At 41.8% G+C, this 26,929-nt stretch overlaps 5 protein-coding genes across 6 annotated transcripts; 2 read left to right on the top strand and 3 right to left on the bottom strand.

Annotated features, from left to right (window-relative positions):
• Window positions 1–1,009: 1,009 nt before the first annotated feature.
• Window positions 1,010–10,369, bottom strand: LOC135495318 (zinc finger CCCH domain-containing protein 18-like). The gene is made up of 17 exons (XM_064783783.1): window positions 10,257–10,369; window positions 8,403–9,852; window positions 8,102–8,243; window positions 7,869–7,960; window positions 7,651–7,731; window positions 7,375–7,517; window positions 7,134–7,266; window positions 6,865–7,043; window positions 6,464–6,577; window positions 5,468–5,587; window positions 5,203–5,286; window positions 4,484–5,011; window positions 4,036–4,313; window positions 3,568–3,798; window positions 2,939–3,237; window positions 2,622–2,724; window positions 1,010–2,383 (listed from the first exon to the last, which is right to left on the bottom strand). The coding sequence occupies exons 2-17, from the start codon at window positions 9,849–9,851 to the stop codon at window positions 2,118–2,120; spliced, it is 4,242 nt and encodes a 1,413-aa protein (XP_064639853.1). The 5' UTR covers window position 9,852; window positions 10,257–10,369; the 3' UTR covers window positions 1,010–2,117.
• A 105-nt stretch (window positions 10,370–10,474) lies between these two features.
• On the top strand, window positions 10,475–15,211 carry LOC135495437 (beta-catenin-like protein 1). The gene is made up of 12 exons (XM_064784075.1): window positions 10,475–10,583; window positions 10,892–11,074; window positions 11,414–11,520; window positions 11,786–12,023; window positions 12,325–12,510; window positions 12,780–12,911; window positions 13,108–13,256; window positions 13,459–13,637; window positions 13,796–13,893; window positions 14,249–14,470; window positions 14,619–14,691; window positions 14,908–15,211. Exons 1-12 carry the CDS (start codon window positions 10,554–10,556, stop codon window positions 14,994–14,996), a joined length of 1,686 nt encoding a protein of 561 aa, XP_064640145.1. The 5' UTR covers window positions 10,475–10,553; the 3' UTR covers window positions 14,997–15,211.
• Window positions 15,212–15,506: 295 nt separating this feature from the next.
• On the bottom strand, window positions 15,507–17,721 carry LOC135495601 (cytochrome b-c1 complex subunit Rieske, mitochondrial-like). Its single transcript, XM_064784406.1, has 5 exons — window positions 17,436–17,721; window positions 17,015–17,158; window positions 16,714–16,839; window positions 16,353–16,529; window positions 15,507–16,061 (listed from the first exon to the last, which is right to left on the bottom strand). Exons 1-5 carry the CDS (start codon window positions 17,644–17,646, stop codon window positions 15,898–15,900), a joined length of 822 nt encoding a protein of 273 aa, XP_064640476.1. The 5' UTR covers window positions 17,647–17,721; the 3' UTR covers window positions 15,507–15,897.
• A 172-nt stretch (window positions 17,722–17,893) lies between these two features.
• Window positions 17,894–23,719, top strand: LOC135496211 (syntaxin-16-like). 2 transcript variants are annotated; one of them, XM_064785393.1, is made up of 8 exons: window positions 17,894–18,061; window positions 20,655–20,746; window positions 20,912–20,964; window positions 21,228–21,334; window positions 21,644–21,806; window positions 22,018–22,115; window positions 22,354–22,497; window positions 22,659–23,719. In XM_064785393.1, the coding sequence occupies exons 1-8, from the start codon at window positions 17,981–17,983 to the stop codon at window positions 22,842–22,844; spliced, it is 924 nt and encodes a 307-aa protein (XP_064641463.1). In that variant the 5' UTR covers window positions 17,894–17,980; the 3' UTR covers window positions 22,845–23,719. The 2 variants fall into 2 exon arrangements, with proteins under 2 accessions (XP_064641463.1, XP_064641462.1); XM_064785392.1 differs by having other exon boundaries at window positions 17,894–18,100.
• A 506-nt stretch (window positions 23,720–24,225) lies between these two features.
• On the bottom strand, window positions 24,226–26,712 carry LOC135495934 (proteasome assembly chaperone 2-like). Its single transcript, XM_064784965.1, has 7 exons — window positions 26,484–26,712; window positions 25,957–26,131; window positions 25,702–25,760; window positions 25,449–25,567; window positions 25,066–25,236; window positions 24,737–24,857; window positions 24,226–24,380 (listed from the first exon to the last, which is right to left on the bottom strand). The coding sequence occupies exons 1-7, from the start codon at window positions 26,544–26,546 to the stop codon at window positions 24,279–24,281; spliced, it is 810 nt and encodes a 269-aa protein (XP_064641035.1). The 5' UTR covers window positions 26,547–26,712; the 3' UTR covers window positions 24,226–24,278.
• Between the last annotated feature and the right edge of the window lie 217 nt (window positions 26,713–26,929).

Raw genomic sequence — 26,929 nt, 5'->3', positions numbered from 1 at the left:
AAAAAAGTGTTTATCTTTTTGTGAACAAGCAGAAAGAAATTGTCTGCTTGTGCAGTTTATGCATCCAGTCCGATACACAGCCACCTTGGGAGTACCCAAGGTGGCATCTTTAGTCTTTCTTAAGCCATGGAGCTGATTAATCCATGATGGCCATGTCCAGACACCTACATGTGAATGCATTTTAAAACCGACCTGTCTGGATTGGATATGGATTGTTGGCTGGTGCCAGGGACACAGCTCAGCAAGGGGACCAGTGGACCATATTATGGGTTAGCATTGCCTTAAGAATCAGCCGGTGCTTTCGAGTATATTTACAAAGGAATGAAAGGAAAGATAATCCAAAGAAACAATATCAGGTCAGGAAAGTGAATGTGATTGGGAGGAGGGGATTCTTGGGGTTTATCCGCCCAGTGACGACATGTTTTCAACCAGAGATACGTAGGAGTCCATCTCAAGCCTTGAATGAAGGTTTTTGATTGCCCACACCTGGGCACCAGCAAGCATAGATTATCTTTACTTGGCACAAGGGACCAGGAACCCTGGTTATAATATGTCACGTTGAAAGGACAGATGAATGGAGGGTTGGCTGTCTTGCTCAAATATGCCAGGAGGGAATAGCAGGGACCTTTTAGAATTTGAACCCAGGACCCCACTTTTAGCAGCCAGTGCTGGAACCTCAGTGCCACCGTTCTCCCTATAGCTGTTTCGACAATGCAGTCAAGTATTGGTAGACACATTGGGTGATATGAATAAAGACTAGCAAATGCTTTTACTCTGGCTTTGTACAGGAAGGCCTAGTGTAAATGTACATGGAGATTTAGATAAAAGCATTTGCTTGTCTTTATTCATATCACCCATTGTTACAGACATTCTTCTGATTTTGCTGGACAAAATTGATGAATAACGATGATTAAGTCTTTTCTGGATTAAGTCCTTTAGCATCCAAGGCCCTAGATTTACAACTTGGTTTTCCAGCTTTTGAAAAGAAACAATTTGCTAAAACGGTGTCTCTCATAAAACCAGTTTATTTACATTTGTATTTGTGCAGTCAGTAGAGTAGAAAATCTGCACTCATACAAACATCTCGATTGTGAACACATTTACACAAGATATAATTTACAACATAATACATGTACATTTGTATCCATGTCATATGATGGTAATTACTCAAGTCTTATATACCAGTAACACCTAAAAGGAGAAGGGAACAATTCAATTGTTTACAAATAACATTAACGTGAAACTGTCTCCTTGGATTTTTAAGAGCGAGCTACGTGAGTGATGTGATTCAAATCACTTCTCCAATATGTTTTATTGTGACTGGCACTGCCATTCTCCATCACAACACAAGAATACATACAAAAAGGAAGACTATAACCTAACTGAATAGGACATACTCTTTAGAAGGCCAGAAAACCTTTTGCGAGACAAGCCAATGAGTTAAGACTATTTCTTCGCTATTCACAAACCCCAAACAGATTCAATTTTTCAGGGGATAGAATTGCACCATATTTTATTCAACCGGCAGACTACTACAACTGAAATTGATAAATTTTTACATCATTTTTACTTCAAACAAAGCATCTTCATCATATCAAGGGTTTTAATCATGCAATACTAAACCCATGCAATGTTTTTTTTTTGGAGAAAACAAGGCACGGGGTAACACTCCTTCTGTTTCACACTTAGAAAGAAAGCTAGTTGACTAATTGATGAAAATAAATAAATGCATCATACATCCATAAAATTCAAACCAGTGCTACTGAAACCATCACATGAAAATATGATATCTTAAAGTAATCTACAATCTGATTCTGTTAAGTCTGCCACCATTTCGCAATCTCTGTCATCTGCAGAGCAGTTCCCCTCATAGGACCAACCATGTGGAACAGGTTAGCAAAACCAAAACCTAGCACATGATACCATTCAGTATAAACGACAATGTACGTACACTGTACAGTACATTTCAGCTTTTTACCAAAAAATTTGCGGGCATCAACCACATTGACATTATTTTATTCTAAGTAGGTCACTCATGATTCAAATTTTAAACCAGTCCACTATTTTAGCACTCAAGCTCCTCATAATCAAGACAGAATATTTCCTACACTCAAGTCTCAGTTCAACTTTTTTCGTTTCCGTGCAATAGCGTCCTCCACTGCCTTGAGTTGTTTTAATAACTCCTCCCGCCGTGACGTCGAACTCTTCTTGGCGGCTTTAGCAACAGGAGGAGGTTGAGCAGCAGGCTGGGGTACAGGGGCAGGTTTCTGGGGAATTGCTGGCACTTTCTTCGTAATGGGCTTGGCACTAGGTTTAGCAGTTGGAGCTGATACGACAGGCGGAGCTGGCTTGGCTTTAGGCTTCACTTCTGACTTTGGTCGCTCTGAAATTCATAACACAAAAGATGTCAGAAAATGTTTTGAAATCTATTGGAGTCGCCAAATTAAAATTTCAGCCCTTTATACAAAACAACCAATAGTACAATGGTTCTGTTATCACAAGCAAAGCTTGAAAACTTGAACTGTACAAAACCATGTATTTAGATCCAACACTATAAATACCTTGAACTGTTCTTGCCCTTTCTGGTAACAGTTTAAAGCAATCTGAAGGTGACTTTTTACCTTTCTCTACTCTCTGTGGCTCCATTTCTTTGATTTTCTTACTAGGTGGCGCTACTGGGGCCGAATCAGCCGATCGTTTACTCGCTTGCTTCTCAGGGGGAGCCTGTGGTAATAGGAGATCAGCAGTTAAAGAATGTTTACAGTGATCATAATTTACATTTGTTTGGCAATGGCCTAGAACTTTGGTACGCATTTGAGACGCATATCAGGTCACCCTAATATGACAAGGGTAGCAACAGAAAACCAGATACTTGGGAAATTTAAAAACTCACCACAAAAGCCGAAACCCGACAAAAAACCGGACAAAACAATCTCACCTTTTTCGCTAGAGTCAATTTAATACTGGACTTAGTTCCTATAACTTTCAGCGGGTCCTTTGAACTCTTTGGTGCAGCTGCTAGCTGAGCTTGTAGTATCTGAGCGGGGGCAACTGGGCCCATGGGAGGTAGGGATGGTGTGGGTTTGAGGGGAGGCGTCTGCTTGATCGGGGCTGGCTTGATCTGTTCCTGTTTTATCTTCTCTTTCTGCACATTGCCCGGCAACGGAATCTTTGCAACTTTCTTTTTCACCGGCGACTTAACCTTTTCTTTTTCCTTTTGTTTTACCTTTAATTTTTCTGCAAAATGAACAACAATATGGACTAAGATGCACTATTTCAACACCAGTTGATGTTATTACAGGATACAAGCTTTTCACCATGTTAACCTTTACAAGCCAGCCTATCACTCAGAATCGCAACACCTTTCTGCAGACTGCTGAAAATATTGGGCAAGGGTCTTTTTCAGTGTATCCCCCACTAACTAACATGTCAGTGAGGGAAGAACTTGAAAATTGTCCTCTTTCAAGAGTTCTAACACATATGACATTGCACAAATGGCAAAACCAGGAATTTAACTTTGTAATTCTGAAATAATATGTTCATATTTTCAATAACAAGGATACAAACCTGGCGCCTTTTTATCTGACTTGACTTTGTGTACTTTTGGCATATCTCGATACAAGTGGTCCGAGTCGGCACTACCAGATGAACTACTTGATGTTGAACTATCTGAACTCTCCGACGATGAACTTCGTGATCCACTACTCTCGCTTGAACTACTAAAACTGGTGTTTCGTCTCTTTCTGAAAAGAAAACAATGACTATTATGCAATTGGGCGGGTCTATAGCATGTGAAGTCTTGAAAATGTAGAATTAACCCAACACACATGAAAGAGAAAACTTGTCTCCCAGAGTTTTGCTGCAGTTCATACTTTGCAAATATAAAGTCCTGTTATATTTGCTTAGGATAATCTGTCTACTCCAGTTTCAAACTGAACAAGGCCACAGTCTAGCATACACATGTTCAGATACCAAAACCTGGGGATCAAGATGCATAGATGAGAATGGCCACTAACAGAAGTCGGACAAACACACCTACCACTACATACTGAGCTCCAAATATCACTGGCTTAGGGTGGGAATGATATACTTGCCTTATGCCAGGCCTCTCTTTCTTCCTGCCTCGTTCCTCTGCAAGTTTCACTGCCACAGGCTTAGGCCCTGCAAGTTTAGCTCCTGCAGGTTTCGGAGGCTTGGGCCCTGATGGTAATGCTTTGATACTGGGTGCTGGAGCAGCTGCGACAGGAGCCACTCGCTTCTTCTCTGGACTTTTAATACTACGTTTTAAAGCTACTGAACTTCTTGGCGGTTCGCTGAAACAAAACTCAGAATATAAACATCATAAGCATGAACACAACTAACTATCAAATCATTCATCAAAAACACTGACAAACTATACTGTTTCCAATATTCATTACACTACTGCAAATAATTACAATTGGAAATGATCACGTAGCACTGTCCCTCAATTTTAAGAACTTACCTGGCCGACATTTCTGGTGGAAGAGCAGGACCTGTCTTTGCCTGAATTTGTGGAGGAGGTTGTGGTCCATGTACTAGTGACTTCTTAGCTGGAGAGACTGCAGCTCGAACCGGGGGAGGCTCAGGACCTGAACGTGCTGGGGGCTTATCTGGTCCAGACCGAGGTGGAATTTTCTCAGAACCTGACCTTGCTATTGGTTTATCTTGCCCAGACCGTTGCGATGGCTTGTCTGGACCAGACCGTGTTGATGGTTTCTCAGGACCCGACCGACTAGAAGGCTTCTCAGGCCCAGACCGCGCAGGGGGCTTCTCTGCCCCAGATCGTGATGGTGGTGGTGCAGGCCCAGCTCGTACTTGGGCAGGTCCTGGCCCTGAACGCACTGGAGAAGCCCCAGGGCCAGCTCGAGCTTGGGCAGGGCCTGATCGTGCTGGAGGTGCCCCTGGCCCAGCTTCATGTGCTGGTGCTGGGCCTGATGGTCTTTCTATTGGAGGTCTCCGTCCTGGTCTGCGTCGTACTGGAGAACGAGATCTGAAATAAGGTCAAGTGAAATGGTTAAATACTTTCACAGGAATTTGACAGCATTCTAAAATATTTCCATCAATGGTTTCAATTTTTGCTTAAGTGAGACTGAGACTGAGACTGCTTGTTGCTCAAATCAAACCATCTTCTCACTTCAGTAATCTTTCTGGCCCTTACCAATACTCGAGTTCAACACTTACCCTGAACTTGAAGATGACCGACTGCTGTCGCTATATGAGTCGAAAGAAGAAGACCTTGACCTTGATCGAGATGACCCAGAAAAACTGCAATGATGAAAACACTTTAGTTAATATTCAGTCGATATCTGAATTTATATTGGAACAACAAGAAAGCAGCTGTTTCACATTCCCCAAGTCTAAAGGCCTAGCTGAACCAAACCAGCCCGGCCAGATCTGATGACCTTCTCAGTTCCAATCCCTGGATGAAGTGAGAGATATCATTTACCTTGATGAGTATGTAGATGAGAAACTGCCTCGTGAATGTGTTCTTCGTCTCATTCTTCCTCGTCCATGCGGCGACCGACTCCGCGATGATGAGTCTCGACGCTTTTTGGGGGATTTCGTTCTGAAAGAAAATAATTTTAAGATGGACACACAGGACTGGCAACAGTATAAGCCCTATTTTTCACAGAAGTCACACTCCAACGTTTAAAGTCATGGCTACATAGCTGTCACATGCCATTTTGACATGAAAGAACTACACCATCGCCATCTTCAGGGCAAGGCAGGAACTGAAAAGACCTTTCGGTCGACCAAAACGGTCTTTTGAGTTCCTACCGTGCCCTGAAGATGGCGATGGCGTAGTTCAGAACTTTAAATGACTTCATGAAAGAACTACGCCATCGCCATCTTCAGGGCAAGGCTCGTACCATCACCATCTTCAGGGCAAGGTTCCTACCTTGCCCTGAAGATGGCGATGGCGTAGTTCTTTCATGAAGTCCATGAGACTCCGATAACCAGCTCAAAGGGGAGGGGGAGTTGGGCAACGTTGATCTACGTGGTTCGGCGCTGAAGGTGTTAAGAAAAGTTAGCTGAGGTTAAAGACGTAGTTCACATGGGTAACAAATCAAGAAACAGATGCAGTTGCATATTAGCATAGCGGGATCAAAATACAGTCCTCATTACGGAGATCTATTTCAATGGTTAATGACAAATCTGGGACCTAATGCACTGTCCTTGATAGAAGGTTTCTGCTAAGGGAGGTTAAGTAGTGCACAACGAGGCTGAAATTATAGTGTGTCCAGTGCACCAAAAGTGCAGATAAAATCCAAATCACACAAAAATGCTATGGTAAATTGATAGCCGTTTTGTATAAACTGATCATCGAGGGTTAAAAGTGCACAATTTTGGCGTTGAAGATTAGAACAAAATTGATTTGGTGGTGAGAAAGCACAAACGCAACGTTCAAAGAGGATGAATGCAGTCGATTAAGTGAGCCAACCTTTGCCAAGGATCCCTCCACTCATCTCCCCGCTTTCTTGCACCCGATCGGGGAGCATCATCACGGGGGACCTTCTCCAGTGGCAATCGAGCATCCTCACGATTTTTATCTAATCTGTAACATTAATTTTTCAGTTAACCCAAATATGTCAACCCCCTTACGACAGTCACTTCATCCTTAACATAACTTCATGTGCACTACCAAAGCTCACAAGTTCCTTGTGCCATCACCAGTTGTACCTTGGATATCAAGGTGGTCTATGAACCATAAATGTACACTACATATCCAGTATTATTCTACCTTCAGCTTAGAATGAGCATCAAACTTGCGGTTCTTAATATGCATAATCTTAAAGGAGGAAATCCAACCCACTGATATAAATTGATCATCTAACTAATTACCTGCTCCAGGGGTCATGCCAAGAATCTCCAGGTCCAGCAGCAGGTCCTGGCCCAGGCGGTTCTGGTCGAGGTTTACGTCTATCATCCAACAGTCTCGGCGGCATATCGGGCGGTGATCTGTATCTGTCTCTCCGTCTCTCCCGATCAAAGTCGCGCTCCATTGATGGTGGCGACCGATGCTGAAAACAAACCAACACAAATGTATTACTGAATTGCATCGTCGCATGTTGTGTGAAGAAGGCAGAATTGAGACTAGTTCATACACTCACCCTATATCGTGGTATGGGAGGGGGAGATGGAGGATAGTCCGGTTCTCTCGTGTAGCGCACTTCAAAGTTCTCGTACTGACCACCGCCCCACGACTGCTTGGCTTGCTGTGAATAATAGTCATCATCTTCATAACTAAAATAAGAGATGAAAGTAAAATAAGAAACAATTTTGTGTCATACTGCAGTAATATACACTCCTGCAAGTATGTGGAGAAGAGGCAAGAAAGTGCACACTACTTACTCAGCCTGATCATAATAAGGATCCTTGAATTTCTTGAGATCGTTTTCTTTATTGAAATCTCGTTCGTCATCAAAGCTCAGATAGAGACGCTTCTCCTGTAAATTAGTCTCCTGTTCTTTACGTTTGTTGGCTTTCTTCTTCAACTGAAAATCAAAACAGATTTAAACATCTACAGATTGATGATACTAAATCAGCATTTAGGATCAGGCGAGGTGCACTGTGAATCGAAATAATTCTAAGTGTTTGGGATAAAACCTGTAGCACTACAACTCTTACCTCCTTAGCATGACGGAGACCTCGTTCCCAGGCAGATTCAACCTTGGGTTCTTCTGGTTCTGGAGGCGGTGGTAGTTCCTGCTGAGACAAAAGGTAACATTTTAATCAACAATTCAAAATTGGCAATGATCAACTGTATGAGATATCAATTAGGGCAAGGAAACAACATGCGGGAGATCGGTAAGGGTTCCTCATAGTAAACAAACAACTATCCTCACCTCTTCTTCTTGTTCTTGTTCACGTCTTTTCACTGGTCCACGATTCACGTTCATGTTTCCTTGGTAGGGAAGTTCAATGAGAGTGTAGTTTCCTGAAATAATAAAAAGAACGATGATGTTTTAGAATTATGATCTAAATGTCTGCAAAGGAGCATAACAGTTAACACTACTAGAATGCACGAACAACATTTTCAATTCCGATCACTTCACAACAAGACGCCCTCCCACTTTACCTTTATCGTTGATACCAGGATGTAAGAAGCGACATGACGCTCCCCACGTACAGTTGCCTCTCTGGAAGAACCGACAGATCGGTCGGATATATGGCCGGCGTCCGTCTGGCTCCTTGATCTCACCCTCCTCACAGTCATCATCCTGCAGGAAAATGGGAAAACAGATGAGAACGTCGAGAAGAAAATCAGGGTTTTTCATGAACACATAGTCTAGCCAATAGACATAGGGTCTGAATCATGTTGAAAAAGGATGCTTTGGTAGACGCAAAAATGCTAACAAAACTTATTGTATTTAACTTACGTCTATTTCACCATCTGTCGATTCATCCCCACTCTTGTGTTCACCCTCCTCCTCTTCATCCTCCTCTCCATCCTCCTTCTCCTCATCAACAGGCTTCACCCGTGTCATATGACCCCCCTCATCATCATCATAATCCAACTCGCCATGATCGTCTAAAGTCCTAGTGTCTTTGGGGGACACAGAAGCCTCTACTGGTGGACTTGAAACAAGACGTTGCTGCTGCCTTTTTAATTTCAACTTGTCGCCAGGTTCAGTTAAGTCTAAAGTGTCGTCATCTTCATTATTTTCTCCTTTTTTGCCAGACTCGGCATCGCTATATTCTCCAACTGAAGACATGTCATCTTCCTCATCAGATATAGGCTCATTTCCCTGAAGAACTTCAGCGTGATCCTTCTTGCGCTCAACAACAGAGACTGGCTTATCTGTATCACATTCAAGCTCTTCTTCACTAGCATCACACTCCCCATCCTCATCATCAGACACTGCAACTTGGGCATCCTCCTCATCAGAAACTGGAACCTGTGCATTATCCTCATCAGTTTTATCTTCCTCACTTTCAGCCTCAGAGTCAGTCTGTCCATGATCAGATACCTCCTCCTTCTCAGGACTTTGGGGGTAGTCTTCAGCAGGACTTTGTGGTCCACCTTCTCCAGCTGGTGTATCTCCAACATCTGGACTCTTTGGTCCAAGGGATTGCTGGTCATTTGGACTCCTAGGATCTGGAGAACAAGAGGGTTCCATCTCCTGGTCAGGACTTTGTGGCCTTCCATCATCGCTACTAGACCCAAGTGAACAAACATCTTGACCATCTGGACTACCCGGACTGGATACTGGCTCAGCAGGACACACAGAATCCTGCTGAGTTTCTCTGTGCTTCTCTGGACTGCTTGGTGGGTCATTTGATTCAACAGGAGTAGTCAGCGGACCTTTATCTTTTATCCCTGAAGACTCAATGATACTGCATCTTTCCGAGTCCGATAAATTTTCTTGATTGTCATTGTCCTGCCTGGAAAACTGTTCACTATTTTCACCATAGAGATTAGAAACCACGTCTGGGTCACGATTAGACTCTCCCACCTCCATAGGACTATCAGGCTTGTCTGCCGTACTCTCCTGATCTGAGAAATCCTCATCTTCCGGATCTGACTCACCACTAAGTTCCCCATGATCCCCCAACCCCTTTCCTGTTACTTTGTCATCATCATCGTCATCACTATCAGAGCGCTCAGCCACTTCATCATCATCATCGGGTGCTGGTGAATCTGGACTCTCCTCCAGCTGTTCTCCTGGCTCTGCTCCAGTCTGTTGGTCTTGAGGGCTTGCTGGCCACTGCTCACTCCGCTCTTCACTCGGACTAGGGACTGGGGATGGTCCAATCTTTTCTGGGCTTTCGTTTCCTTCGACTACTTCACCAGAGGAAACATCTTCTGGATTGTCCACCTCCATCATACTGAAAAAAGTGTAATTGAAGGTAAAGAAGAATGATTATACTAAAAATGTCAAAAATAAATTTGTCAGGCTGCAAAATGATCTGATCTCCCATGTCCCCAAGGCCAAGGGAACCATGATGAAATAGTGAATGGATTCAAAGAAGCCACTAAAATATATGATGCTTTGTTCACAGTTCCAAGGCTAGCCTATTTCTCCCCTTAGTCGCTGACATGACAAACTGCAAGACTATGTCGTGTAAATGCACGTGTAGTGCATATTACATACACAACATGTATGTACAGCCACAGGCGACACAGGAAAACTGAAACAACCGGCAGGGTATCTCCACGCTAAACTTCAAACAACATAAATACCAGTGCAACAATATTACTAAGTTTGGTATCAACAGATGCAGAAACTTACAGGGATTCTCAAAATACGACCAATGCTGCCTTTTTCTGAACAGTCAGCGTGGAATTATGAACAAAAATATTTATGTTTTAAAGAAATTTCGCGAATACACTCGTCGCCATTTCTAGTTTTCGATTGGTCAATTTCAATCACGTGGTGCAATAATTGGAAAAGCGTCACCTTTTGTCGAAAAGTTATACTGGCTGATTGGCAGTCTCGCTCAAACTAATTTACTGCGATTTCTCACCTACTGCATTTTGTGTAGAATTCAACTTTGACTCTTCGCTGTTGTGCGCTAGAAAAACAAGGATGGATGTTGGAGAACTGTTGTCTTTCCAGGTTTCTAATTACTTGCTCAAGTAGCATATGATTTTGAAATGACATTAACCTGATTGAGATAATGATTCAGAAATAAGAAAATAAGACGCAATACAATTTTACATCCTCAAAACCCGAGGTACAGTCATGAGGACTGAGCTGAGGTTGTGTCGCCAGCCGCGGTCAGGGCGCCTGCAGGCTCAGTTCCTGCCCCGTGGCCCATTCGACGTTATGTCAGTATGCCGGCCATATCCTCGAGTCAACCTACTCCATTCGTCTCCACGTTCAGCCTGCCTTTAATGAAAACGCCATTTCGATTCTGCTTTCAGCCCGACAAACCAGGCACAAAGCGCCGTAAAGAAGAAGAGGAAAATGAACGTCCTTCAAAGACTAAGAGACGTGATCGGATAAATGTCCCAGTCCGTGAATCACATGATGTCCGCGACGAAGTCCCGATAGCCGAGGTGAAGAGGACAGAAGAGATTCTGCAAATGGTTGAGGATGATGGAGAGGTGTGGCAAAAACCTTCGATCAACACCCTGGAATGACTTTCCAATTTGCAAATATAGACTATACATCATTACAAATAACAACTAGGACTGTAGCTAGTGATGACCATCATTACTTTGCACTTAGCACTCCCCCTTTCCCAAGTTTCTATGGTTTACATCATGACCCAGTTAAAGTTTTGAAGTCAGTTCACATCCTTGCTGTGAAGTTGTTACATATTTCACCTGATTGTTAGCAACTTGAAAGAAACAATTATTGGCTCATAACCACTTTCAAGACTGCATCCGACAAGGGATGTTTCTTCTGATAATTACTGTGGTATTGATCTTGTTGTGTTCCAGGATGAGACTCTGGATGACACTGCCCTGAAGAAAATGATCCTAGCCTTTGAGAAGAAAGTTTTGAGAAACCAGGAGATGAGGATCAAGTATCCTGAAAATCCTGAAAGGTGAGTGCAAAGTTCTGTGATGTGCTTCAGCTTTGGAGACAAGAAGGTCTTCTAAACTAGATAGAGTAGGTGGGATACCCTACACCAATACATTACTTCTGACCTTTGGCAAATCCCTTTGATTGCCACGGCCTTTGAATGAGACATAATATCTTTGTCCCTGTTCCCTATCTCTAGGCAGCAAAAGTTGCCATCCAAGTGAGAAACTAAGAGAAGTCTCCACATGTGATACACTTTCTTATTATAATAATTTCCTCTATTCAAGGTTCATGGAATCTGAAGTCGACTTGAACGACATTCTGCAAGAGATGCACGTCATAGCGACGGTTCCCGACCTTTATCATATTTTGGTGGAACTAAACGCTGTCCAGTCTTTACTCCAACTCCTCAGCCATGATAACACAGATATTTCAATCGCAGTCGTTGATTTACTTCAAGAATTGACAGATGTTGATGCGTTGACAGAAAGTGATGATGCAGCAGATATTCTGATTGATTCCTTGGTAAGCTGTGACAAGTGTGTGTTCTGTTCGCTTCGGTGTTATGTAATGCATGGCTGATCTTCTACTCCTTCTGCATAGTTGGATGGACAGTTCTGTTGCCATCATCTGTTTCAGATGATGCTGGGCACCAGGCCTGTGTCAGGTTCTACTCTAGATGGCCAGAATTCCTCCTTCAGGACATGATCTGAAGCTGGCAGTGACCACTTTGGATACAGGTGAAGTGAACCTGACATCTTCAGTCTTTATGTTCTGCCCTACATGTATGTATACTGGTATCAACTCAGTTTCTTCTTTTGTCTAGCTTGACGGCCAAGTGGTGGCTCTCCTCGTACAGAATCTTGAACGCCTTGATGAAACGGTAAAAGAGGAGGCTGATGGTGTTTATAACACACTGGGTATTATTGAGAATCTGACAGAACTGAAACCTGAGGTCTGCACGGATGCTGCATCACAAGGAATGATGACATGGTTATTGAAACGGTTAAAGGTGAGACTATTGTTTGTTCAGATAAACATTTTCTATTTCTAATATCACATGTATGAAACACGAAACCTTGTTGCAACTCCCCTAGAGACTGCTCTTTCGTATACAAAAAGGTGTTCTACAATTAAGTGTGTGTAGAAATGGTGACTGTGTGTCAACTAAGCATCGTATTTTGGTAAATAGTATGAAGAGAAAAAAGTATGATCAAGGTTCAATTTCATCTGGTGATAAATTTCGATTGTGCATAATTCTATCGCTGATATTCTTTTCAGGCCAAAATGCCATTTGATGCGAACAAGCTTTACGCATCTGAAGTCTTGGCAATACTGTTACAGAATCATTCAGAGAATCGGATATTACTAGGTGATGTGGATGGTATTGATATTTTGCTGCAACAACTGGCTGTGAGTAAACTTAAAGATAAGCTCATTCTTGTTAACTCTTAAATATTGGTGGCAACATCTTAATATGCCATGCACTTGAAGGGACCTTGACATTGCTTGGAGAATGCACAAGTTCATGATTGCAGTGAGTGTTTAATACATGTTCCGTAAACTGAATGGGACATCCTGCTAACCATCATATGATGTTGTATTCCAGTCGTATAAGAAACATGACCCATCGAGCGCTGAGGAGATCGAATGTATGGAGAACTTGTTCAACTGTTTATGTAGTGCCCTCATGCTGCCTGCCAATAGAGAACGATTCCTCAAGGGTGAAGGTCTACAGTTGATGAACCTCATGTTAAGGTTAGTCATTACTTTGCCTTTGTATGCCGGTGTTGTGTTGTAGGTCTGATTTCCAGCCAGTCCACTGAAACTTTGACGTTACCTCAGGTCTTTCCTTCACAGCAATATTTCTCTACAGCAACATCATAAGCAGGAACTGGACACGGGGTTCATTCTCATGAAATTTGTCACCTTTCCTATTATCTTCCATCAATTGTTGCAGAGAGAAGAAGATGTCTCGTAACAGCGCCATCAAAGTGCTGGACCATGCAATGACCGGCCCAGAGGGTGCGGACAACTGCCAGAAGTTTGTGGACATTCTTGGTTTGAGGAGTATCTTCCCTGTGTTCATGAAAACACCCAAAACGGTCAAGAAAGGAACAAGATCTGAAGAATTAGAAGGTTTGTGATGGCATTTTCTGTCAAAGAATTTATGTGAAACTGGAGTTTGTGAGCCAAGTGGACTTGAGGCCACCAGACAGTTCAACCTCTGAATACAGGGCCAATACAGGGCCAAGTCTTCACAGCACTTGATAGCTTCTCTCTTTGTCCCTTTCCAGAGCATATTGTCTCCGTCATCGCCAACATGTTACGTAACTGCCAGTCTACACAGAGACAGCGGCTTATGAACAAATTCATGGAGAATGACCATGAAAAGGTAAATATTGTGAGATATGTTATATAAATGTCGTTATCTTCTTCTGCCTTTGCTATTTTGAAGATTTGTTCCTTGGCACTAACACTGTAGCTAGTCAGTGCCAGGGAAGTGTAAGCCATCACAAGCTACATGTACTCATCATATTTTGGTCTTGGATACAGTTCAGTTAGAATAGCATCAACATCAGCAAGTGAGTCAGGATCCCTGACTCATACAGTTAGCACTGCCAGGCATATCTGATGGACATTTTCCCCTGGCATGGGAAGTGGCTTTCCCATGCAGTTTTCGGATCACAGGTGCAAAACCTTACCACAAGACCATCTCTGAACTTATGTTGATTTGCATTTTTCTCCAGGTGGATAGATTAATGGAGTTACATTTTAAATACCTTGAGCGTGTCCGGCATTGTGACCAAGCAATAGAGCGAGAAAAGGGCGATCTCAAATACTTCGGTGGCGACATCAATGAGGAGGATCAGGCGGATCAGTTCTACTTACGACGATTAGATGCTGGATTGTTTACTCTGCAACTCATAGATTATATCATGCTGGAGACATGTACATCTGGCCCATCTTCGGTATGTTAGATTGGAAGGACAGAACTAAAAACCCATTTCTTCACACTTTGATTACTTCAGAATTTGAATTAATGGATATATATCATTACCCACAAGATAGTCGTAGCCATAACTTGTGAGTTAATGTCATCTTTACTTTGTCTTGCAGATCAAACATCGTATGATGCAGATTCTTAACATGAGGGGCGGATCTATTAAAACAATCAGAAGTATAATGAGAGGTAAGGAGCCCGAGTTACTCACAGACAATTCTACTGTGGAATAGAGTTTGTTCCTTGAATTACGTCAGTGTCACAGTCGGCCCGGTGAGGTTGTTCACTTCAAAGACTAGATATCTTTATTGACTAAATTCTAAAACACCATGGTGACCATGTCGTCTGCAGTATGCTTTAACTGTCCTCCTCCCCATTGGTTAATCAGTGTCCTCTATATTTCAGAATATGCTGCCAACATCGGAGATGCCACGGACTTGGAACAACGCGAGGCTGATCAGAATAGGATTCTTTCATTGGTCGACAAATTTTGATGCACTTCAAAACCTTCCTTTTCCCTGGTACTTAGTACATGTACGTGTAACAGTGAAAGAGTTCTGTGTGTACAAATGTGTGTGTATTTACCACACCTGTGGTTGAATTACACAAGAATTGGATGTGAAAAAAGCTCAAAACAGTTGGTACAATGTCACCACAATGAGTATGTATATGGATGAAAATACATGAAATAAACTGCCATGTTTTTAAATGCATTGTTGGTTGTTGTGATTATTTAACCCCAATAGCCACAAAGGCTGTTTATGATTCACATGTTTGAAACAGTAAAGATACAAGCCATGATCTACAAGCTGACAGTTCTTTTTCAGCTGCACCACAGCATCTGGGGTGACAGGGAATTCAGACCTCACGAGAAGACCAATACACATACTTGGGCCTAAACTTTGTCTCTGGTTGTGTCCACAACAGTACAGTCCCAAAATATTGTGCAAGATGAATGATCAGAAAAGCACATGGCAAGAAATAAACAAATGAAAAAGAACAACTTCCATCAAAACATTTTATTTCCGAGACACATGTAATTGAAAACTAAATAAGGTGCGATATCACACATAACATTAAGAATCTAGTCGTTATTAATTCTTGATAACATCATTTCGACTTGGAACAACATTCTTGATTCTCTCAAAAGCTTTCAACACAGATGCTACCAAATGTTCTGAAATGTTCCAAGCCATAGATGTACACTATAAAAGATGACGTAAGTTTCATATTTAGTTCTTTCCACTATCCTCAAAGTAACAATTTCTTAGCCAAATGTCAAGTCATTGAGGACCAGATGCCAACTCATGACATGCTACCTTATGTTATTTACACTCATTCATTCTTTTTACACTGCCAGTTTACAGTAAAATAATTGCCTAAGTTCATTTCTTTTTATCCAACAACTAAAACATCATCTTCTGGGAAGTCGTATGTTGGAACATCCATGTTGAGGGGCGCTGGGCCCTTCCTGATCCTACCCGAGCAGTCATAATGGGAGCCGTGGCATGGGCAGTAGTAGCCACCAAAATCTCCCTGATGAGGGATGGGGACACATCCTGAAATGTAACGGAGAAGTATAAATGACCAAGCCTCCTATGATCCTTTGACATTATGACATGTTGAAATCCAAATGTGTTTTATAATTGTCTCTGGTGTCAACTGCCAGAACAGTCATGGTAGGGTGGTGAAACATGGCTGGATCTATCTGAAATTTAAACCACTCGCAGCATGTGATAGACAATAGCAACAGTCTATATTCAGGGCCTGATCATTGCATCAGTTGGCTCAACGTTACCCAACTAGCACCTGGAATGAGAGGACGCTCAATGATTGCACCTGCAACCTACCTAAATGTGTACAGACTCCAAGCAACACAAGCCACTCATCCTTCTTGACCCTCTCATCATCACTTTCCTGATGTCTCAACTCAGATATATTCACAGCCTTCTCAGTTGCGATCTCTTCGTCAGTCCTGTGACGTACAAACAGTGGTTTTCCCCTCCACTTGAAGGTCACATGTTTACCTGAATAATGGAGAATTACATTTGATGCAAGCAGATTGTTTTGGTTGTCTCAAGGAGACTGCTACTGTAGGAGGTGCTAAAGTGCGGGCAAGAAATGTCGGGCAAAGGTGAAATCCTATCAGGAGTTCACATGAGATCAGCTGACTGACTGTCAATTTTTTAAAGTTTTAATCTCCTGACTAACCTTCAGGGATGTCTGCCAACTTGACCTCAATTTTCGCCAAAGCAAGGACATCAGCTGAGGCACTCATCGAGCTGACGAAATCAAAGACAGTTGATTTCGCTCCATAAGCTGCACCAATGCCAGTACCTGCAAAAGAAATAAAAAGACTATCAATTGTAGCAATCATTTATTATTTTAATACTTGAACAATTATAAAAAATATGAATACGGTACTTGGAGAAGACAATTTGGAATGGTTTCCTGAATGGGGACAATAAATGTTGACACTTCATTATGACACTAGATCTGCTCCTCAACTCACCTCCTACAACCAAATAAGTAAAAAGCCTCCTTGGATCTGCTGTGGATTGTGAACTCGCCTTACTGTTCTGCACACTCTTGCGTCTGTAGTCTGAGAAGTCTGGGAACTGGATGTCAGTATGAGCGAAGCGAACTTGACTTTTTCCTGAAAGAAATTGATTGAATTACTCACACAAAATGTCTGGAGGTAACTGATGAAGGTCACAACAAATTAGCACGGGATACGAAAGCATGTGCCATGAACGATGATGTGGTCGCATAACAATACCACGCCATCCATGATTCCATGCGTTCTTATATTGAACCAACACACTTGGATTTGCTTCGTCTTGGAACGACCACCAGGATCCATTATCCATTCATCTGGGTAACGCAGTTACGGAACCTAAACCAAAAAGTGATCAGGAATGCTTCTGGCTTACCTAAGAGTGTGGTGGTAGCAGTGGTGGCACTTTTTGGTAAACTTGAGAGAAGAGAAAAAGTGGACCCTTTTTCTGGAGGTGGTTGCACAACGATCGATTGGGCCTTATCTACGACCGCTGGTATGAGAGGGCGAAGTGAATTTGGGACTACTTGAGAGACAGCAACAAAACTAGGTGAAAGGGCACCACCCCGTGCCACAAAACTCATCATTTTAGGTGATTTTGTAAGATTCTCTTTGCCAGAAATGGCAGATTTCAAAGTTTTCGGTGAAGGTCGTCCGGTTCGCACTGCTGCCATTGGCCCAAAAAACAAATATCATTGATATATCAAATAATGAACAGATTCAAGTCGATAAAATTATTTCATGATTTATGAGGAGATTTTTGCTATCTTTTTGTGGTGCTTAAAATTATTATTATTATTTATTTATTAATTTAAATGCGGGGTAGTGATGTGACGTAAATTTTCACAATGGCCGACAAAAATTAAAGTTGGAAAATTTTCTCAAAAATTCGCCTCTAAAACCTTATTACATTCCTTAATCATGGCAACAAGAAGCCTGACAGAAGTGTTCATTCTGATGAGGAACAATGCCATGCAAAATCGGCATATGTATTCTGAACAAGTGAGTAGTCCTCCTCAAAGTAACACACCCGAAGAAGCGGTGAGTTCATTCGTGTTGTGTTCTAAAAATAGCACACATAGAATGTCACGTCAAGTCCATGTTGCTTGCCAGATGGCGTAGTCATTGTCATGTTTCTTTAGAAATCACCTTGCCAATAGTTGCCTTACTGATTTTATTGTGTTAGTAATATGAGGAAGGCTCAGGCCTTGATAGGGAGCTCTTCGTTAATAGGGCTGGTGAGCGAGAAGACTCGGTGGGGGGGGGGGGGGTTATATAGTTAGGATGATGCCATCATGGCAGTTTACCGAAGAAGCAGTTGGCTAGCACACAATGTCAATGATTGATGGCGAGTAGTTGGTGGGTGGGAGAGGGGGGATATAGTTAGGATGATGCCATCATGGCAGTTGACCCAATACGACAATCAAGATGTACAGACCGGGGGAGCTGGCTGTACGTACCCATAAGTCTTTGCGGTAGTCTCGCGCGTACCGGATATAACCTATCAAGCTTTTCTCCTTCAGAGAAATACTGCGTTGCGCTCAACTGCCTTATAAGGCTGTGAACAAAATTAACGTTCGACCAATGAGAAAGCCACATTACCCTGCATACGAGGTTGGACGCGTGATCACTAAATGACAAGTAAAAATAGAATCAGACCACATGTTTCTATATGTCAGAATGCTGCCGTTTGCGCTGTAGTACACGTGTGTTGTCCAAATTTTCGATTTCAAGCAAGTTTAAGGCCAACCTCGTGTCCACCAGACTAATGCATAATTGGCAGTTGAGCGCAACGCAGTATTTCTCTGAAGGAGAAAAGCTTGATAGGTTATATCCGGTACGCGCGAGACTACCGCAAAGACTTATGGGTACGTACAGCCAGCTCCCCCGGTCTGTACATCTTGATTGTCGTATAGACGCTGTCGCAGTATAGAAAATAAGTGGGGAGAATGTGGGAAACTAAACACAACAGGAGAAGGATAGGTATTTTTGCCCGGAGATAAGCATAATGATCCCAAGACCCAAGTGTAATTAAGATTTATATTCTAATTCAAAAAGACCAACGTCGCCTAGACATACAGTCATGCATAGACTGATTTAGCACAATGCATGAGACACCCTATATAACGCAAATTTGAAAAAATTTCACCTCTAGGGACCTAGGCCTATGCCTTATAACTTCAAGATTAACACCTGATCACTTGGTCAAACTTGGTCAGATGTATCCTACAATACAAGAGACATGCTATTCAGAGAGTATTCAGAAATGTATTGGTTTGTGTGAGAGTAACGTACTGCCAAGTCTACAGCCGCTGGAACAGGGGTATGCATGAAATGACGTCGCGTCATTTTTGGAGGCAGGTAGGCCTGGCCTCCGCACCGGCTTGTGAGACCTGAGGGTAGCGCGTGCGTTTGAGTTAAGTGCGCATGCGCTTTCTACGGAAAATTAAAATGGCCAGTGTTGTGGACGAGTGGTTTCAGGTTTCACGGTAGGATTTTTGACATGGAAACGGGGAAATAGACATTGAGACCAATGTACTTTCAAGATTATTGCATTATTAATGGAACCAGACCGTTGACATATTGTCACACCCCATGATATTGACAAAATCGTCGTCGAAACGGGCAGCCCCGGACCGATCATGTTGGTGCGCTTGAAACTACGGAAAAGTTAGCAGACGGAAAATCTTTTGCGGAATTTTGCCAGTTCAAAGCACGATTTCTTCGCGAAAAGAGAAACATAATCTCTGGCAGCGATGCAGCTTGTTGTTTAATGCATTTCGATTCGCCCCAGGGTATCGTTACACTTTGATTCGGCCCTGTTTTGACGAAATCTTCAACCGAACAGCAACTTCTGTGCGTAAACATCGTAGCGTCCCGCTGAATTGTTTGGAAAAAGAAAATCTCTCCCCAGGTAAATTGCTGTGCATTAGCGTATACGATTCGCGTGCAAAAATGTCACCTGGGTGTGGAGGTTTTCTGGTTCCGGGTCAAGTTTTTTTCGTTGATGGTATACACACACTCTCTAACCATAAAGCTCGCTAGAGCTCCCTATTATGCTTTCTTTCTTATCTGCTGTTTTTAATTAATATTTTGTAATAATGTTTCTTTACTTTTATCAGGCGGTTATAATTAATAATGACATAATGTTTCTTTACTTTTATCAGGCGGTTACGTCTTAGAATTAGATAGTGACAGTCCGCCGTAGGCGCAGCGTAGTCGATCATCGCCATCGATTAGCATCATCCACTTTTGCTTCTTTGGGGTCTTTGCTGACTCTACTTCGCTTGCCTTTGTTGATTTCCTTGCATGCATGCTTGTGTTGCTGACTTCTTAGTTCATTCATTCATATGCCACAAACTCGGAAGTATAGCGTAGCCGTTTTGTAAGGATTGGCTGCAGCTGTAACGTGAGATTGTCATCAAGGCCCTACCCCTGCCGGAAATAATGCAGTGCATATTAATATTAATATTTTTTTGTAATTGATGTTAGGATCGGGCTTATCCATCTTTCCAGTTACTACTGCACACATCTGTAAAGATAGCAACCCAAAACAATGCCTATTTTCAACATTCCTCCTACCTCTTTTTTTCAGCTTGCTGATGATCGTATGGCATTAGTTTCAAGCAGCAACAATGACCCAGAGTTAGGACACCTACAAGGCTCCACTAAACTCCCACCAGAATGGTAAGTCCCATGTGTTGTGAATTTTAAAAAGGTGATCAGTTGACAGATTCCATGATTTTGATAGACTTGCTGAATGGCAGGGGCCATCATACATATCGATTTGACAGTTCTCTTCTTCTTGAATGAATATGCTTGGCAACTTTAATCTGGTTAGTAAAATTTCAGGATCGATGGCGTAGAAGAAGTCCAATATGAAATGTCTCGCATCAAACAAAAACGTAAGTGACAAGAACCGGTGATATCATATTGCAAGTGAAATTGCAGGCTAAAAGACAGATCAATGAATGATAGCTGGGTACTTGCCAATAATTTCGTTATTTCACTTTCCTATCATATAGGACAAGATCCATTTCATTTGGGACCTTGTCCATGCTAGGCATTCTCCTGTCTCATGAGAAATCTTTGCTGATTCTGCATTCATTGAAGGTGTGATTAGAAGTGGACATGCTTCTCAGTGATTATAATTCAATTACATTTTCAGTAAAGGACCTGACCTCCCTACATGACAAACATTTAAATCGTCCCACATTAGATGACAGTATAGATGAAGAACATGCCATTGAGATACAAACTAGAGAAATCACACAAGTAAGTCAGATTCAGACAGGGTCAACGTCTTGGCTTTCCTCTCTGACTTATCTTAAGATTTAGGACTTGCCAAGTCAGTTGGGCCAGCAACGATGACCTACGCTATATACAGGGTTATCAAAATTCTCAAATGTATAGGTGCATTGAGTTGTCCTAACATATTGTTGTGCCAACTCCAGTTGGAAATCTGGGTTGAAATTGGTAAAATGGGCCTTCGACAACATCAAATAGTGGCACTTCTGTGCTTCAGATTCAAGAAAAAGTATTTCAAGTCTGCTTATACTTAGTGTATGTAGCTGTGCATTTCAGATGTTCCACCGCTGTCAAAGACTAGTCCACCAGATCGGGAACAAGAGCAAATTCGGAACAAGCCAGGAACAAAAACTCACAGTCAATGTCACATCGTCACTCGCCAGAGGTCTGCAGGATCTCTCTACAAATTTTAGGCAGGGACAATCGAAATATCTCAAAAGTAAGTCTTGAAAAAGAATCGCCCCAGACCACATCAAGCTCTGAATTGATAGTGGTGATAAGAAAATAACTATCCATGTCTGATTGACTATTGTATTGTACAGGTTGGTGCACAGATGAGTAGCCTGCATGCATACAAAGTATGGCTGTAAACAAATTGTCTGTGATATTATAAAATACATGAATCCATTGATTCTGAACTTATATTCCAGAGTTAAAAACACGTGAGGAGCGCTCAAAGCAGTATTTTGACTCGGGAAGTCCATTTTTAGAGGAAACAGAAGCCCCTGGCGATGACTTCTACGATCGGGTAAGATTTGAATGTTCAGAATTGATGACAATAGAAATGGTCAAAGTTTCCGTGTCCTGAATTAAATTTTATGTTTTGGTAAGGTACTTGACCTTCCAATTATTTTTCCATCCCCCAAGTCCAAGACTGTGGATGAGTTAAGAGGCCAAACTTAACCAGAGGGGGGCACTTAGAAGTAGAAAATGGGATGAAGGTCTGAGTTCATGTGATATTCAAGCTTAGACGTCTTTCCTTTCAGGGCTTTACGGACGTGCAGCTACATTTAGTGGAAGATAACTCTCATATGGTTCAACAAAGAGATAAAGAAATCACTCAGATTGTAAAGTCGATACAGGATTTAAATGAAGTATTCAGAGATTTAGGCACAATGATTGTAGAACAGGTACGTACTTGTTATAGGTGGTGCAGGGAAAGTCACCGGCAGGATTTTTGGTTCAACCTCTGTTGGCTTGGTGATTGAGCTGGACATAAACCACTGAGACTTCACATTGGTGATTAGAAATTATTTAGTTTGTCCTGAAATACTTACTTTTCTATTTCCAGGGGACAGTGTTAGATCGGATAGACTTCAATCTGGAACAAACGCAAACACGTGTCGAATCTGGTCTTCAACAACTACAAAAAGCAGAAAAATCTCAGAAGAAAAATAAGAAAATGTTAATTATCATTGCACTAGGTGTAATTGTGATACTATTAATTATAATACTCATAGCTGTAAAACATCGGTAATATATGTTTAAGGTACTAGTGTGTAGCATAATGTATATTAATTATTTGTATGTGTATCGGTGCCAAAAATGTTTACAAGGTCAGCAAAGAGCGGCATGAAGCGAGCATATCATGAATTGGTTAGCGGGGATTGTTGTAGTAAATCAGCAGAAAACTGGTTATTTATTCATGGATTTGTTACATATCTTTGCTTACATACAGTTGCATGTTTATCCTCAGTTCTAAAAGTGGCTGTACAGCTAAAACTATCACGACTGCAACAAGTCTAGTTCAGCTTTTCAGCTTTAGCCACGTCTAAAATAAGATGAGTGTGTTTATTTCATGTGAAGTTATTTGAAGACCCTTAGGTAAAGTGTCTATCCGTTTTGCATGGGGTGGCAAAATCTCTGATTGGCTTGCTTACGAATATGACAAAGATTCGATAACTGGCTATCAGAAAGAGGACTGCTGCTGGTGGTGAATAGCATGTATAACATGTACTTGGCACGCCTTTTGGTGAAACCATGGGGTGCTTCAGTGTTGACACATGTATTTAACTGCTTGCAATTCTAAGTGCATGATAGTCTTAGGAGGCAAGTGTAACTTTAAGAAAATGGAATCGGTTTGTTTCCATATGAATAATGTTATGATTGATGGGCAACAGGATTCAGTTAAGTGCATGATAGTCTTAGGAGTCAAGTGTAACTTAAAGAAAATGGAATCAGTTTGTTTCCATATGAATAATGTTATGATTGATGAGCAACAGGATTCAGTTAAACTGGATCTGAGAGATCTTATTCTGTGTATATCTAGTTTTATCGGGTGTAAATTGCAATATTGTATATATCCTGTACATAACTGAACTAAGGTAATAAAAGACTAGTATGTGAAGAAAATACTGACTGACTTCACTATGTCAGAAGTTCAAAATACATGTAGTCGACTGTAGTAAACGGAGCAAACTGTGATTTGCTACATGGATGCATCCACCACAGCCAGATGACAACCAACAGAAAGGGGAAAGTTTACTCTTCACAACATCAAAACGCCCTTGGAAAGAGTGATCATGCAAATAAGGATCCCCACTTCAGATGCAGCACACCAAATTAGGGGCAGGCAGATATCATGTGCCGATTGTGTCTGCTGTCATCTTGCCTCAATAAGTCCAATCCAGAGTGAAATATTCTGCAAATGCGACCCGTCGCAGCAAAACCAGGCGCATGTCGCTCTGAGCTTGACTGGTTGTCAGCCAAAGGCGGAGCTAACCAACTCATGGGGAGACATTGAACGTGACATCAGATATGCCTTCGAATGCTATGAAGAGCACTGGTCTTCTGGTCATACATGACACAACAATACGTACAATGCAGTTGCACAAAATAATGAAGACAAATGCATGGTATGATATTTTCATTTTAATAATTAATTTTACAAATATCTCTTGGTTGTTACAGTTCAGTATATCATCTGATCCACACTATTTCCATAGAGTAGGTTCCAAGAGATGGGGATTTTCCACGGTGATCGGCCGACATTTCCCGGTGTTGGAAACTGATTCTGAAACAGAGAGACAACATGGATGACAAACAAACTCTCTGAACACTTGAACTGAACAATAGCAGCTTCATTTTCATCTGAATAACATGGGAATGCACACACTTTGGAAATGAATGATGAATTAATCTTCTGGTTCTGCTCTGGTTAATACTGGAAGCGGTCATCATACTGACAACTATGCCAAGGCTCCAGAGGGCATTTCGATTGAACCACCAGGCTGTGATGCTGTTAACCACCAGGCTGTGATGCTCCTGAATCCTAAATCTAGATGACTTCTCTTCTTCAATGCATTTGGAATTCGCAATCATTGACGCAAATGAAAAGGTTTATATGTACATGTAAATGACATTGCCTACCTTTTCATCTGCAACCTTCAGATACTGATTAAGGAATGTGGCAAGTTGGATGGCGTCCACAGCATTCTCTCCTTCAGCACAGAACGTCAGAACACACACGGCAGCAACATGAGACAATTTACTGAAAGTGAAACAAGAACAATACAAATTCAGAACAGGGTTATTTCCCTTTTGGATGACATTTGGCCTTTCATGGTTTGGGCCTTTAAAATCTTTTTAGGGTAGGAGACAGCCATAACAAGTGTTGGTAGAAGAAGGTCACAATCACAATATCTCCTCAGGATGGGTCTACACAAATGAACATAATATAGATCACTATGAATACTAGCCACGCTGAGAAAAGTGTTTTTGCCAATCCTCCTCCCGGAATATAGAGATCAGAATCTTGTGACTGCAGAGGATTTTCAGATGGTTCAAGACGCATCCAGTGTAAATTTTCCTCAACCGAATTTTGGGTTAGCGCATCGAACTCTGGTGTAGCAAGGTAACGTAGCTGGCTCCTGAAAAGTTGACAATGACAATTATGTAGGCTCCAATACTTCCTCAGGTAAGAAGACTCTGGTATATTGGAGCAAACAAAAAGACCACAAGGAATAGAGCAAACTGGGTATCATGCTTCTACTGACCAACAAAAATCACACCATTACCAGACTTCATTCAGGTGCAAGTTATTGACAGTTATACACCCCTCTATGACACACCATCAACTTACCCCTGGAGCTGTGTATCTGTTCTCATATGAGCATGACTACTGGTCACTATAACAACTTGTCTAAACTGTTTCTCTTGGATCCAAGACATCAATTTCTCACAGAACTGACCTCGTTTGCCCTGAAATAGAAATTATACCAGAGATATTCTCAATGTATTGGGAGAGACTAAGAGAGCTGCGTCAGTACTCAATTACTCAATTTTAAGACTACAGCCATAAGTCCAAAGTTGGTGAGGTAAACAATTTGACCAACCTTAACAAATGGAGCTCTCTGCTGAATGACAATCAACTTCAACGATGCTGACATGTACACTGAAACAGAGAGCAATTACAAAAACTGATCAATTGAGATTATTTACAGTTGGTCAACTACTAGTGACCCCATGTTTTGTTATACTTATATCATCTTCTCTGCGCATCAAAAAGCCATGCCACCTTTATATTTTAACTTGGATTGCAGTCTATTGAAGTGTTTGTGCTACAAAGAATAGAGCATGGTGTGACATACCTTGAGCTCCAGTCACCAGGTTACAGATCTGTCCCTCTGAGTTGGTAGTATATGGATCATTTCCCACCATTGGCAAGATGCTATCATCACAGAGATAACCAACCTTATTCATATACAAGGTACAAATCAGCAGATCAGCTGTCAGTTGTCCTACATTACCAACTGACACGGCAGGCTGAAAGATCAAACAGACAGTCAATGTGACTGTGAGGCAATAGCTTTCTTTTTGTCAGTTATACTTATGCATGGCTTTGTCTCTATACTCTGCCTCTGGCTGAGGAAAACCCTGTTTAGTGTTTGTTGCCGTAAACTCTTGTTCTCTACAACTATGTAAGCAAGGTCATAACTGACTGACCGATCAGTAATTAAAACCGACTGTTAGTGTAACTACCCCCCCCCCCCCCCCACTGCATGTAGTAGTTAGCCCCACCCCTCCAATATGTCTACTGTAGCACTTGTATAGCAGTAGGCCTATACTAGCAGACAGCCCACTTAGGATAATCGATGCACATCCAGCTCATCCTCACCACAATCAACGTGAATTCATTCCATTTTACGTCTTGAGACTCCTTAGCATCGGGCTGATACATTATTTATTGTTCTTTATGTCGGATTGTCCAAGCAATAATGATATAATAAGGAGAAATACACAAATTATTAGGGGTTAGTAGAAAAAGTGGAATATTTTGAAAAGCTCGATCCATTCTCCAAGCGTCGTCAATTGTATTCATTTGCCAAGTCTCTCTCGACCTACTGTCTCTGACTACGTGACAAGTTCAGCGGGTGCATGTAAATTGAACATTTGGCCCGGCGCCCGGGAGATTGATCTCGATCGAGTGGAATACCCGACAAAGCGTACAATTATCCTTGAACAATCGATGTATTCTAAAATTTGCAATAATCTGTCCTAATTTTCCATTTTTCTGACGATTAATGGGTATAACAGTAAATAAGATGGAAAAAATTTACAAAA

Source organism: Lineus longissimus, chromosome 11 (assembly GCF_910592395.1).
Source record: "Lineus longissimus chromosome 11, tnLinLong1.2, whole genome shotgun sequence".
NCBI classification, from domain to species: Eukaryota; Metazoa; Nemertea; class Pilidiophora; order Heteronemertea; family Lineidae; genus Lineus; species Lineus longissimus.
Note: the sequence above shows the minus strand (reverse complement) of the source record. Positions and strands in the feature narration are given on the sequence as shown.

Bases quoted from the DNA above. Each gene is read 5' to 3' on its own strand.
- LOC135495318 (XM_064783783.1), bottom strand. From the start codon at position 9,851: ATGATGGAGGTGGACAATCCAGAAGATGTTTCCTCTGGTGAAGTAGTC. The intron at 6,578-6,864 runs GTAATTAGTTAG...TTAATGTTACAG, and splicing joins TGGCATGACCCCTGGAGCAG to ATTAGATAAAAATCGTGAGG. The intron at 5,012-5,202 runs GTAAGTGTTGAA...ACCTTATTTCAG, and splicing joins CGGTCATCTTCAAGTTCAGG to ATCTCGTTCTCCAGTACGAC.
- LOC135495437 (XM_064784075.1), top strand. From the start codon at position 10,554: ATGGATGTTGGAGAACTGTTGTCTTTCCAG. The intron at 10,584-10,891 runs GTTTCTAATTAC...TTCTGCTTTCAG, and splicing joins GAGAACTGTTGTCTTTCCAG to CCCGACAAACCAGGCACAAA. The intron at 11,075-11,413 runs GTGTGGCAAAAA...GTTGTGTTCCAG, and splicing joins TGGTTGAGGATGATGGAGAG to GATGAGACTCTGGATGACAC.
- LOC135495601 (XM_064784406.1), bottom strand. From the start codon at position 17,646: ATGATGAGTTTTGTGGCACGGGGTGGTGCCCTTTCACCTAGTTTTGTT. The intron at 16,530-16,713 runs GTTAGTCAGGAG...TCCATTATTCAG, and splicing joins GTTGGCAGACATCCCTGAAG to GTAAACATGTGACCTTCAAG. The intron at 16,062-16,352 runs GTAGGTTGCAGG...GTTACATTTCAG, and splicing joins TGGAGTCTGTACACATTTAG to GATGTGTCCCCATCCCTCAT.
- LOC135496211 (XM_064785392.1), top strand. From the start codon at position 17,981: ATGGCAACAAGAAGCCTGACAGAAGTGTTCATTCTGATGAGGAACAAT. The intron at 20,747-20,911 runs GTAAGTCCCATG...GTAAAATTTCAG, and splicing joins ACTAAACTCCCACCAGAATG to GATCGATGGCGTAGAAGAAG. The intron at 21,807-22,017 runs GTAAGTCTTGAA...CTTATATTCCAG, and splicing joins ACAATCGAAATATCTCAAAA to AGTTAAAAACACGTGAGGAG.
- LOC135495934 (XM_064784965.1), bottom strand. From the start codon at position 26,546: ATGTATCAGCCCGATGCTAAGGAGTCTCAAGACGTAAAATGGAATGAA. The intron at 26,132-26,483 runs GTGAGGATGAGC...TTGATCTTTCAG, and splicing joins ATGAATTCACGTTGATTGTG to CCTGCCGTGTCAGTTGGTAA. The intron at 25,237-25,448 runs GTAAGTTGATGG...TCAACTTTTCAG, and splicing joins ACAGATACACAGCTCCAGGG to GAGCCAGCTACGTTACCTTG.